Source organism: Gigantopelta aegis, chromosome 3, assembly GCF_016097555.1.
Source record: "Gigantopelta aegis isolate Gae_Host chromosome 3, Gae_host_genome, whole genome shotgun sequence".
In the NCBI taxonomy this organism is placed as follows: Eukaryota; Metazoa; Mollusca; class Gastropoda; order Neomphalida; family Peltospiridae; genus Gigantopelta; species Gigantopelta aegis.
Window position 1 is genome coordinate 50667883 of NC_054701.1, and position 13364 is coordinate 50681246.

The 13364-nt window shown below is 35.9% G+C and overlaps 1 protein-coding gene across 1 annotated transcript; it reads left to right on the top strand.

Moving 5' to 3' along the window:
* Positions 1-1975: 1975 nt before the first annotated feature.
* On the top strand, positions 1976-4726 carry LOC121390694. The gene has a single exon (XM_041522583.1). The coding sequence runs from the start codon at positions 2209-2211 to the stop codon at positions 3616-3618; it is 1410 nt and encodes a 469-aa protein (XP_041378517.1). The 5' UTR covers positions 1976-2208; the 3' UTR covers positions 3619-4726.
* Positions 4727-13364: the final 8638 nt, after the last annotated feature.

The following is a 13364-nucleotide window of genomic DNA, read 5'->3' on the forward strand; positions in this document are numbered from 1 at the left end:
CAAAAACCAAAACAAACCAAACCAAAACAAAACAAAAGAACAAACAAACAAACAAACAACAACAACAAAACAGCAACACTGTTAACACTGGCAAATTTACACTATTTTAAAAAGAACTATATCGAAAAATAATCATTTATGGTAGTTAAGAATAGGTGGAACTACACTAAAACACACCAAAAAGACAAAATCACTGTGATAGTTAGGAATTGGTGGAACTACACTAAAACACACCAAAAAGACAAAAATCACTGTGATAGTTAGGAATAACACAACTACATGTTCATTGCAGTCACTGGTTGCTAGAACTATACTAAAGTAGCAAACAGTTGGTTATTTCCTTCTTGACGTAGCTAATATGATCAACATTCATCCTTGTTCATCGGTGCCAGTTGTGTGTAGCTCTTCGTGGCTTTTCATGTATACTTATTTTCGTGCTTATATCCAATTAAGGTTCAAGCACGCTGGGCACACACCTCGGCTATCTGAGCTGTCTGTCCAGGACAGTGGGTTAGTTGTTAGTGATTAGTGAGAATACATTTGGTGTTGCGGCCATATCCCTATCCAGTAAGTCGTTAAATTCGCTCTGGGTGGGTGCCGATACCTGGATGCGAACCCAGTACCTACCAGATGGCTTAACCACTACACCACGGAGATTGATGTAGCTCTTCAAACGCAGTCGGCGGTGCGATGCTTCACATACAACAACAACAATAACAACAACAACAACAGTTGATTCTACAGAATCTTTTGTTTTGGCTGTATAGTTTGACCCTGGATCGAGTGGCCGATTAACCGTTTTACAAAACAAATCCTTTGTTGATTCGTCCATGGTCCATTCTATACGGTAATCTGTGGATGATTACTTCAAGCCAGGTTGCCGCCCATATCTCTTACGTCGACATGTATTTTACATTTTGTGAGGCAGCATTTCATCAATTATTTATATATTTATTTATTCAATCATTATTTTATTTTTTTACTACTACTGCTACTATTACTACTACTACTACTGCTATTGCTACTACTACTACTACTACTACTACTACTACTACTACTACTACTACTACTACTACTACTACTATTAACTACTACCACTACCACTACCACTACTACTACCACTATTACTAAATAAATAAAATAATAATAATAATAATAATAATAATAATAATAATAAATGGTTTTTTTTTTTTTTTAAAGTAATCATGTTGTTATGAAATAGATGATTTTTATGGTCTAAATCTGCTTACAATTTTATACCAAAAGTCAACATCCGTGATTATTATCATAGAAGCTTAAAGTAACGATATTAGTGAACGCCCCGTGACGGAATGTTGATGTACCGAGCGCTGAAATGTTCAACAATATATATTCACAGAAGAAAATGTTTTTTTTTTTAAGTTTACATATAATAGGCAAATACAAGCAGACGCGCACACACGCATGCACTTTCACGCATAATTACACACCTATGCAAACGACCATACACACAAATACCAATACCACATTACACTCAAAGACAACACTCGCGCACATAAACAGTCGCACGCACGCGCCAACACATTTTAAAGTCGATTTCAAACTGGTTTTAATTGGGTACTTTTTGTTTACTTAAGATATATATTCTTTGAACTGTTGATCTACAACATAGTTACTTGTCACTTATGTTCATTAATTGTCTACACAGTGACCTGATATAAGCCGGATCACCCGATCTAATAATATTATCAGATTAGTCTATCAGCTGTATACGGCCATACATGAAAGCTACTTTAAGAAGGCAGGTATTCGGCTAAACACCAATGACCTGTGACGCTTTATAATTCAAAATATAAAAATGTCGTCGTGAATAGCATACTTGGCTGGTTATAGGGAAACTGAAAACACCCACATATATATATACACCAGTTGGCGAGATCAAAACACTGAATGTAACATGACATTAGCCAGTGTCGACCTTTTCATAATAAACCGGTTTGGCAAGAGGCTTCGTTTGGAGATGAATATTTTTGCCATGAAAAGAACGCATGTATAGAACAGGCGAGGGAGACATTCATCGATTCAAGCGACTGTATATGTGTATTGAATTTTATGTACCTGCTGAGTACAGGTCCACGCGAACGTTACAGAGGGGAGAATAACTGCAGAGGACAAGTCGGCTTTGTAGGAGCTGCCATGTTGTCGTGATTTCAGGGAGAACGGAACAAAATGGCAGACGTGATCGCAGAACGGAAAGTCGTTTACGCGGGGTTGTGGCGACAACACAGCAAGAGTGACTACGACACTCTTCTAAAACAGATCAGCTCACAGCTCGACCAGAAAGGCGGCCTCGTGTCAATGTTCCAGCTGTGCCGGGACGGGGTCAGCATCAACGTGCTCAACCAAGATGGCTCTGTTAAAAGAAAGGAAAAAATCCCTGGTCAGAACATACAGGATATCACGGTAAATCGCTACAACCCGATCTGTTTACTGACAGTGTTCGTCGACGTCAACCGAAGGCTCAACTACTTGGTGTGTAGGTGTGACGGGACGTCGGACGCCACCTATCTCGTGCAGACGTATCGCGAGCGTAAGAGCGTCACCAGTGGGGAAGGGTACAAGATAGACCTGAAGGAGCCGCATGGTTTAAACTGGACTCTGAAGAGGAAGAATAAGAACCACCCAGTGCTTAACGGTGACGCGGCCAGTTCATCCACATCGTCCGACAAGGGAGATATCACTGATACAAATGGAAATAGTGCTCTGATCATGGCCACAAGCAACGGGTTCGCCACTGATGACAGGGATGTGTTTTCAAATGGAAACCATCATGTAGAAATTGTCGTATCGCCAGAGGAGCTGGTACGCGAACCATGCGTGGTCGACGGAAACGAATGCTTCAGTGTTGCTGTCCAAACAGAGTTTGAATACGAAGATAAGCAATCTTTGACTTCCACAACCTCCTTCCGCTCTCTCAAGGACGAACTTTTAAATCTGTCACAAGAGGTCAAAGAAATCAAACTCATCCTCCAGAAAACCACGGGAATCGGTTCGACGGAATATTTCCATCGAGAGAAAAATATGATTGACAATCATACAGGTTCACGGTTTATGCCGGCGTCTGTCGATTCAAACGATGGCCCCCACTCGCCGTCGTCCAAGAGTTCCTCTGAAGGAGACAGACATGTCAACTTTGACCAAGTGACATCAGTGATCTTTCCTGATCACAATATCCGAAGCCTCGGGGTTCAGACAGAAAAAGGTAAAGGCCAGCGATACGTGAAGCGTCAGGTGCAGCCGACGACGAGTCACCCGAGAAACCACGCGATTAGAACTCGTTCGAGAAGTTCGTCTGCCGGTTCCATTCCCATGTCACCCACCAGCGTGTCGCCGCCTGCCAGTCACGAGCTGTACGTCAGACAGGTCGTCAGACAAGATGACCGCTCGCCTGGCCTCAACAGGTCTACCATACCGATGCCCATGGAACATATGTATAATGCGTACACACAGGAATTCAAACACCCGAGGAGAAAAATTATTGTTATGCCGGGTTCTTCCAAAACATTGCCGCCAATGAGACATTCTGAAAAAGGTCATATGCGGACAATCTATTTCGACAAAAATGGGGAAAAGAAATAAACTAATTTGTTATTATCAATGTACATAATATATTCACAACTCTTTCAACGGGATATCTATTTCCAGTAATTCAGCTATGCCAAATCAAAGGATGCATAGTCATTACGGATACTGATAATGGTGCGTTGTAAAATATGTAGAAGGCAGTCCATCAAGTGAGCGCATTAAATAGTGTTTTATTTGAACTGTGAAGTGATAACGAGGCGAGAAAGCCACCAATTCAAAGGCCAAAAGAAGATTAAAACAGTTTGTTTAAAGGTGACGTGAGGGAACGATGCAGAAACGATGTGGAGTGGCGGTGGTGGTGGGATGGTGGTGGGGAGGGGGGGGGGGACACGCAATCGTGCTGGTAGTGACAGGTATGATAGAAACACATTTAAAAAGTTAAATATATTGTAAACCAAAAAGTAACTATTTTAGGCCTCAAGAAGAGGGGCACCTGCCCACCCCCCCCCCCCCCCCCCCCGTCATGCAGTCGTAAGCAGACTGTGAGAGGCTAAAATAGTAACAACATTTTGATTGCAAACAGGATTAGTGATAAACGTTCACGAAAGAATTAATTCTTACGGATTACTTCAAAATGTACTGAATTTAATAACCTGTCAAAACGAACGAAGACGTTTAAACTGGATTCGTGTAGTATATTATGCAAAGTGATGTTCACATAAACACTTTGCTAAGGTGGAACGCCACACGTTTCTCTCAGTCTTTGATCTAGTGAGTGGATACCATAGTGCTTCTGTTTATATTTATTACATATCTTCCATGGATTTGGATGCGAATACTGCTGTATGTGTACATGTCACTGTGTCTGTTAGTGACAACAGGATGCAATACTGAGTGCTGTAGTGACGTCAGCCAAAGTGTGGAAACCTGTAACACTTTGGTGACCACTTTAAGACTAGGGGTATTATTGTTACTACTAAACAACATGTAGTGTTATCATTATTAGTGCTAAATGACTGTTGTGTTTGATGGTTGTGTAGCAGGAGTATTATTCCAAGTGCTGAAGACATTTAAATGCCAGTGCTATATATATGTAATCTACTAGTAAACAGCAGTCAGTGTAAGTTTGTTTATCATCCATTAAAGGCTTTTGTAAGAGATATCGCTGGCACTATAATTTGCGATATCTTCTGCGATATTCTTCTAGGAGATAGCGCTTCTTTTTGTTACGTCACTGTGCATGTTTCAGTACTAAACCTATCATTAATTAGTGACGTCACGCCACTGTCGTTCTGCTAGTTAACCAGTGTACCGCTGCCAAATATAATGACATTCAACCCACATTACTAACATTGTTTATAATGGACGTAAAAGAAAAGAATTATAATGGATGATAAAAAGAATACCCCCATCGTATTTTGTGATGTCATAATTTATCAGCACTCGTTGGTAAAAATATAAACATCCTCGGCACCCCTTTGGATTTCATATTTTTATCAACGAGTGCTGATAAATTATATCACGAGGCACTCGGTGGGAGGGGGGAGGGGGGTGGGGGTGGGGGTGGGGGGGATATCATCTATATAATCTGTACAGCTTTGGCAATTTATTGGAATCGGATCTTACCTACAACACGACGTTGTTATCTGTTACTAGATCTAACCAAAGTCAACGTTACCCGTGTCCAACCAAAACACTGCTGACATAAATCTGACAGCGCTAAACAAGATATTATACATTGCGATTGGATGAAGGAATGAAGGCCATCTGCTCCAAGTTCAGCCAGCAAACGTTTCGCAAACGTTCGCGAACTATTTGATTGGTTCCCGACGTGACCATTTGGTTTACCGTGAAGCGCATAAACAAGTCTAGCGAACGTTTTTCTGCTTGGTCTGACTGAACTCAGTTCAGGACTCGAAATGACATTGACTCATGTCAGATCTGTTAAGGGAGAATGTGGGAGTTAAATAAATAAGATCTTTTCCCACCGGGATTGTTTTTGAGGAATAAGTTGTTTATTCAATTGATGGGAGTCAGGCACTGGGAACTAGATGATTTATGCAATAAGACATTATTATGTTCATGACACAAACGATTCCGTTTATATTATTATTATTATTATTATTATTATTATTATAATATCTTCGCAGAATAAAACATGTGTCTGAGCAAAGGGGGCAGTGGAAAAGTGGTTCAGTAATATAAATAATGATTAGTATTTAATATTAAATAATTTATAGTGCATTCATTTTAAATAAGTTTGTCCCCGCATTTAAATCTGCAGCAGGAAACGATGGAGTGTGGGACATTCACCTTTGCCGGCACCCTCTGCTCAGACAACTGTTTAAATATGCTACTCTCGTGAATTCAGGCCGTTGTTATTTCTATGAATAATATCACCAGTTTTCACAAACTTTCAAACATTGGTAAACGCATGTATAATTGAGCGCATTCACATACCAAATGTTTGGATCTAACTGAAAACGAATTTACATTACGTCGATACAGATGGATTTTTAAACTCTACGTAATAATGTCTGGGCTTGGATTTGAACCCATAGCTTTTGGTGTAGTGCACCGTTATTTGGTAGAATGTATCTAGACCACAAAAGCACGCATTCATCATCAATGAAATGCGTTTTTTAAACCTTATCAATTCATACAGAATAAAACGAATATAGACGATTACTCTTATCAGAGATGGTTATAAGACTGACGGACCTGTTCTGTTATCCGTCAAAACCAGTACCCCATGACTGGTATATCAACGGTCGTGGTATGTGCTGCCCTGGTTGTGGAGAAAATGCATATAAAAGATCCCTTGCTATTAATGGGAAAAATGTACCGAATTTCCGCTGAAGACTACGTATCAGAATTACCAAATGATTGACATCCGGTAGCCTATGCATATTAAATCAATGCGCTCTAACTTTATAACACTGACGAAATGAAACGAAAATAATCGATTATCATTTCGGAATAACTCGTTTATTGTTATGGATTTTCATAAACTTGACAATGACTGTAACGACGTCTTGGATTGGCCCGTACTATTGATCTTTGTAAAAACGTATTTTATTTGATTGGATCCATCCATTTGGTACATGATAGTGGGTTGAGCTATTCTGAACGAACATAAGGACCGTGCCGACTGACTGTATGCATTGAAAGCGCACGCGTCCTCATTCACACACATCTTACAGTAGGTACAACACATGCATGAGTAGTTCACTACACGTAGGCATAATCAAGTATAAAAATAATCAACGACATTGATATATTAACGAACTACTCGCACGCATAACTAATGTTTATATCAATAATGAGTGCTTCAACATTTTCAACATTTCAAAGAACTATCATTAGTTTTCAGCGATAGTCAATATGGTGTCGGACCAATAGAGACTTTCTAACGACTGTAATTACATATTAAATATATTTATACAAATAAAATATTAGTGGTTGTATATAAAACATGTTTCTGATCGTCCTAGAGTTTGCATTACGTCAAACTTCATTTTGTTCGTATGTACGGAATTATTGGGATATCAAATCCAATTTGGGTAACTTACAAATATTAGAACGATCAGAAACACATTGAATAAACAGACATTGATATTCTAAACAAGAAAATTTATTTAATATGTAATACTAGTCGTTACAAAATTTTATTAGTTGGAAATATCTTACAATGCAACAAACTCCGGGTAGTTCCTTAAAAAGCTATACATGAACTGTATTTTATCATATAGTACAAAAACTTGTAACAAAATATTATAATTTAAAACAGGTTCGTTGACCTTGCTTGAAGAGACCTAGCTGTATATAAAATAAACCAAACGACAAGGATCATAAGCTCTACAATGTATGCAAGATACTGGTTGCCGCTATTGTTGGTGAACTTTCTAACAACACTAATTTGCATAAAGGTCAGACAAGTATGAATCACGTGCTTTATTTATAACCAGTCTGTCGTCGACACGTTAGATCTTTCAACTGTAGATATGTATTTTTTTGAAAAATGACATTTTGTAATACAGTATAACACGTTGACATATTACGACCAACGGTGAGAATGCTGCGATTCATTTTAAAGCTGCATTCTCGAGAATACGTTTATAATATCTGTGCATTATGATGTCAAAACACGTTTTAGTCCCTGAAAGCGCATTTCTTCCATATCTTTACATTTCATACATTTTAAAAATCTAGATCACAGTCAAAAGCAGATGTAACAAACCTGACCAATCTTGGCGGGACACCATAGCAGAATGTTGAGGCAGGAGATTGTTAAAAATAGACTACAGCTCGCCACCATAACTGGAGATACGCGCGTTTTAAATAATAGGACAAAATGCATTTCGTGGTATTAGATTGCGTAGAAACAAATGCTGTGTTACATAAATGACTCGGATAATGTCAGAAATTTGTATTATGACATGTTCAGTCTGGATATCTTATCACACTCTCCGTAGAGAAAGGAAATCATTCTGGTCGATATTCAGTTCGTGGGGACAAACGATGCCTGTCTCTTTTAAAGCGACAGACCCTAATTTTTCATTATTAGGGTCGTTTTTAATAACTGACATCATACTTTACATATATCTTATTTTATTGTTTAGATTATCTATTTCCTGTACATCCGAAATGTTTCTGGTCGTCCTGGTGTTTTTAATATCACAAAATACATTGTTCATGTTTTTAAAAACGCACATGCGTCTGAGAAGTAAGAGTTGTGGAGTCGAATTTTAGTTTATGTTTAAAGGTATTTCGCTGTTTGAACGTAACAGACTCTTTTTTACTCTAATGTAACTTTTCTAAAGTTTGTAGATTAACCGAACTTCGTGTCCATTTTCATGGGTTGAAACTAGGGTCTGGGAATGTGAAGTATTCACCGGGGAGTGTTTTAAAAAAAAACAAAAAAAAACCCCAATTATATTAAGAATTAAAAACCCAACCTAACAATTCTCGAAATATGTAATGTTTTCCACTGTCGTTTTCATTACACACCGAAATAGAACTCGACGTAACACTTTACTTATTATAGTATACGAACATCAAATTTGGCCAAAATAATAATTATGTTTGTCCAATAAATACAGCTGTTTAAATGCAGGATATGTGGCATAAATGTCACTCTGTTGAAATGTACCTTTACTGACAAAATAAAACCATACATATCATCTTATTGCAGACATGACAGCCGAGGCTATGTAAGTCTAACATCATATTCAATAACACTTCCGTTTGTAATTAAAACTGACATGGCCGATAAATCTGCTTTCAAATCAAAACATTGATGAATGCTATAGCATAACTTATATTTACAATGTATTATCATAATAATTATAAATCAGTTACTTTCTTATAGCTTCTTTTTATATAGCATTATAATTACGTTTGGTCCAGAGGACTTGATTCTGGCCGGTGAAATATGTGGCTTCCCGGACCGAATGTCCGGTAGGAATTTCGGCCAATTTCGACAGTATCACAAAATAAACGAAATGCAAAATGTATTGTTAATATTGTTTTAACGAGTTATCGTCTTTGTGACAGGAAAGAGAATATAGCACTAAATAATGTGAATACTAGTATATAGAAGTATTTATTTATTTATTAATTTTATCCATATTCAGAATAAATATGTCAAGTATCAATAGTTCATTCCAATTGTTTACATTTTCGTGCAGAAGTGTCATAATGGATTATAGCAATCTCACGTAGTTTATTAGTCTTGAAAAAGTATACTACAGGAACAAATAAAAATATATGTACTCATGATAAACTTAGTTAACTTCAACACACACGCACACGCACACGCACGCGCGCGCGTGCACACACACACACACACACACACACACACACACACACACATATATATATATATATATATATATATATATATATATATATATATATATATACACATATAGGAATATGTATTAAAGAAATAATTTTATTTGACATGAACTGAAACATGTAAAAGGAAATGATTTCTTTAAAAAAACTTGTTTTCTTTTATAATTATAGCTATAATTATAATTATAGTGATAATTATAATTATAATTATAGTCATACTCAAAGGTATTCGTCAGAAGAAGTAAATTATTTCTGTTTATTTTGTAAAACATTATATTGTTCATCCTAAAATAACTGTGTGTTTTCAGTAATCTAACCCTATTTAGAAAAAGGGCTGATCATAGGTTTTTTTTCGATTGAAACAAAATGAATATACAGGTGAAACGCGTACGTACCTAATATTTTACAATTTTTAAAGCCGACCTACCCTACCTAATTTGTTCATGAATTTCCATGAAACATTCCATTTTTAGGCTTTACGGGAAAAACATTAACACCTATGACAAGATTTATAAAGTGTCAAACTAGACGAAACAGCATACAGGTGTGTGTACAATATGAAAGAACATAATTACAGTATTCAGTTTGTTTTGTGAAAATAAACAAAGAAATATAAGTTTAAACATATGCATGTACACATATTAGTATAAAATATATATAAACATTTGTTATTAAAAAAGGTAGGACATAAAAAATGTGTACACTTAGACTAAAAGTCGAAATATTAGAACATAATGTTATTTAAATTCGTAAAATTATGCTTATTTGTCATTTATATAACTGTTATTCTTTGCTGCCTATGTTTAGTTGGAACAAGCTGTGAAACCACAAAAGTGGAATATCACGATATATTTTTATTGAAATTAATGCCAATTTATTTGAGAATTCTAGAATTTAAAAAACGTGGTATTTTTGTTTCATTGCACCTTTTGTTTTCTTTATGATCAGTAATTAGCGAATATTCACTTTGTGATGAGCACAAGATAAAAGCCATCTGAAAATTTACTTTAGAAAATCTTGAAAATGTTGAACCATTCCAAGATAATTATGCTACATGACACAAGTCCAAGAACAGTTTATAGCAAAAGAAAGGAAAGTGACATAGTGTTTTGCAAAATATAACCACATGTTGTACACACGTTATTTCCAAGACATGTTTTTCATGAAGGTAATAATATGCAAAGAATGATTGCGTTTGCATTTAGTCTTATATATTGTCTGACCAGTGTCTATAGAACTCTGACCCAGTGAAAGCATCAATCACATGCGCCTGCAATAAACAAATTATAAATAAATAAATAAATAAATAATTGTTTTAATGATATGGCGCCTTTAATGCTCCATATCTCAGTAAAAGTGAATTATCGTACTTGTCATAATTTGCATTTTTACATGTATTTGTCATAAATAATTACAACTTAATCAAACTCACACATAATATTTGCATAATTAACACACACACACACACACACACACACACACACACACAATTAAAATATGTTGTATAAATTTACTTTTATTTGCCAAATTTAATATTGCATTTAAAGAAGAAAAAATATGGGACAAATGCGTTATGATCAGTAGTATCATGCTTAGTTTTCTTAAAATATGAATCTGCTTCTTGTGAGTACTAAATACTGTGAAATCCCTTTTCTTCGTGGTGGTCTATATTTTGTGTAAATCATAGATTAGTGTAGTCAAGCAATTTAAGCACAGAACGAAAATATAATATATGTTTACAAATAATATGAATTTATGATACTACCTTTTTTTGATCCACGAATTTAAATATGCAACGAAATGTGTATTTTAGAAAACCCACGCAAAATACAGGATTTCGCAATATTTGAGGTACTAAATATGTATATCTAGACGAAACTTAATTATACATGATCAGGTTGGCTACATTGTTGATGACTCAACTATGATATTTCGTCAAACAGGGTTAAAAATTATCTTATGCTCAGGATTAGAAACATTCTTTAAATGCCATATTTTCGGTACTTTGATGTTTATCATATTGTTTATAAATTCATTTGATGCTTTCTGATTTATTTGTTTTATTTGTTTCCTAACTACATGTATTTAATATGAAACAGGGTATATTATGTGTGACAGATAAAAGCACCAATTTGTAAGCAAAAAGAGGTTTGTGCTGGCACTCGAACCTCTGTTTATTTGCAGTGTTAATACAACGAACCCTCTGTTGTAACTTCAGATTTTGTAATTGGCAGTATAACGACAGTGCAAATGTGACTTTTCTTAATGCATTATACCGTTCTAACGTTGTGTGTTGTCTTGTGTTGTGACACTTGTTTCTGAGTGTGTCTCAGTAAATGCATTGAGAAATACACCCAAATCTGTAGCCAGGTCAGACACTAGTTACGTTTAACATGTTTAATAGTAATAAGCTCCCTTCCACCTACGCCACTCCAACCCCCCTCCCACAAATTAAAAAAAAATCAATATACAAAATAATAAAAAAAAACCGTCCAAAAAATGTTTAATACTTTGTGAAGGTAATGCTACAAGACAATAATAACGATTACGAATTCAAAACGAAACTGGTGCAATAACCTGTTTACACCGTGGAAAGCAAAGTAAATGAATATTTAGTTTGCATTTTAAACTAAAGCCATTATATGTCAACTATATAACAGTTAATATAATTATTTGCTATAGGAAGTGAGAGAAGAAACCCGTTATCGCTACAAACGTCACTGTTACAGATGCCAGATAAGATTATCACTGAGGCCTACCAAAGACAAACCACGGCACTTTGTGGAATGCATACTCGATAAGTTGGCATATACATAATATGTTATACTATAGAAACAGGGTATACTGAAACATTGCTAGTCTTCGTTTACTTCGATTTTAGTTGGAAGAAAGGAAAAAGTAGGACTTAGGCTAAGACCTTTGATAAGATCAAAACCTGAACACAACAGAACTGTAGTTGGTGATATTTTAGTATTGTACACGTTCTTAAGTTACTTCGATCGACACTGAAACCTGGCATTTAAAAATACTTCACGGCTCTACTTCGTTATGGTATATTATCATAATTAGTTCAGTTTATGAAAGTTTGAAAATAAACAACTCACTATCTCTCATTTACTCATCGTTTCTCTCTATGTCTCCGTAACCCTCCCTGCTCTCTCTCTCTCTCTCTCTCTCTCTCTCTCTCTCTCTCTCTCTCTCTCTCTCTCTCTCTCTCCCCCCCAAAAACGAGCACATTTGCACATATATCATATCTAATTCAATGCTGACTATAATTAAATGTATATTGTAACCTGCATATGTATTCTTGAAAAATACGTACATCTTCCACTTGTTTCTGTTGAACTAGAAATGTATATGATTGTTTGGTTACTATGTTTTGTCCTAGATGAATATTTATGTAATAAACGTATATTGTGATATTATTGATTACGAGGCAGAACTAATATATCATGTAGAGTCATATGTACAACTTTAATACAGCAATATATCATTAGTTCTGCCATTACATTATATAATATATTTCATATTAAACTCAAATGCAGTTCTGGTGTTATTTCTGAAAATGTGTCATCATACGATGACACTATGTGCTACTCGGTGTGTGTGAGAGAGAGAGAGAGAGAGAGAGAGAGAGAGAGAGAGAGAGAGAGAGAGAGAGAGAGAGGGGAGAGAGAGAGAGGTAGAGAGATACGTACATAGAGACAAAGCCACACAGAGAGACAGAGACACTGAGAGATAGACACACGTACACGCACACACACACAGAGAGCGAGCGAGCGAGAGAGAGAGAGAGAGAGAGAGCGGGTGAATTAGTGAATGAATGCGTGAGAGGTATATTAAAAGAGAGATATTTATAGGAAGAGGGAAGGGAAGAAAATGAACGATATATATATATATATATATATATATATATATATATATATATATATATATATATA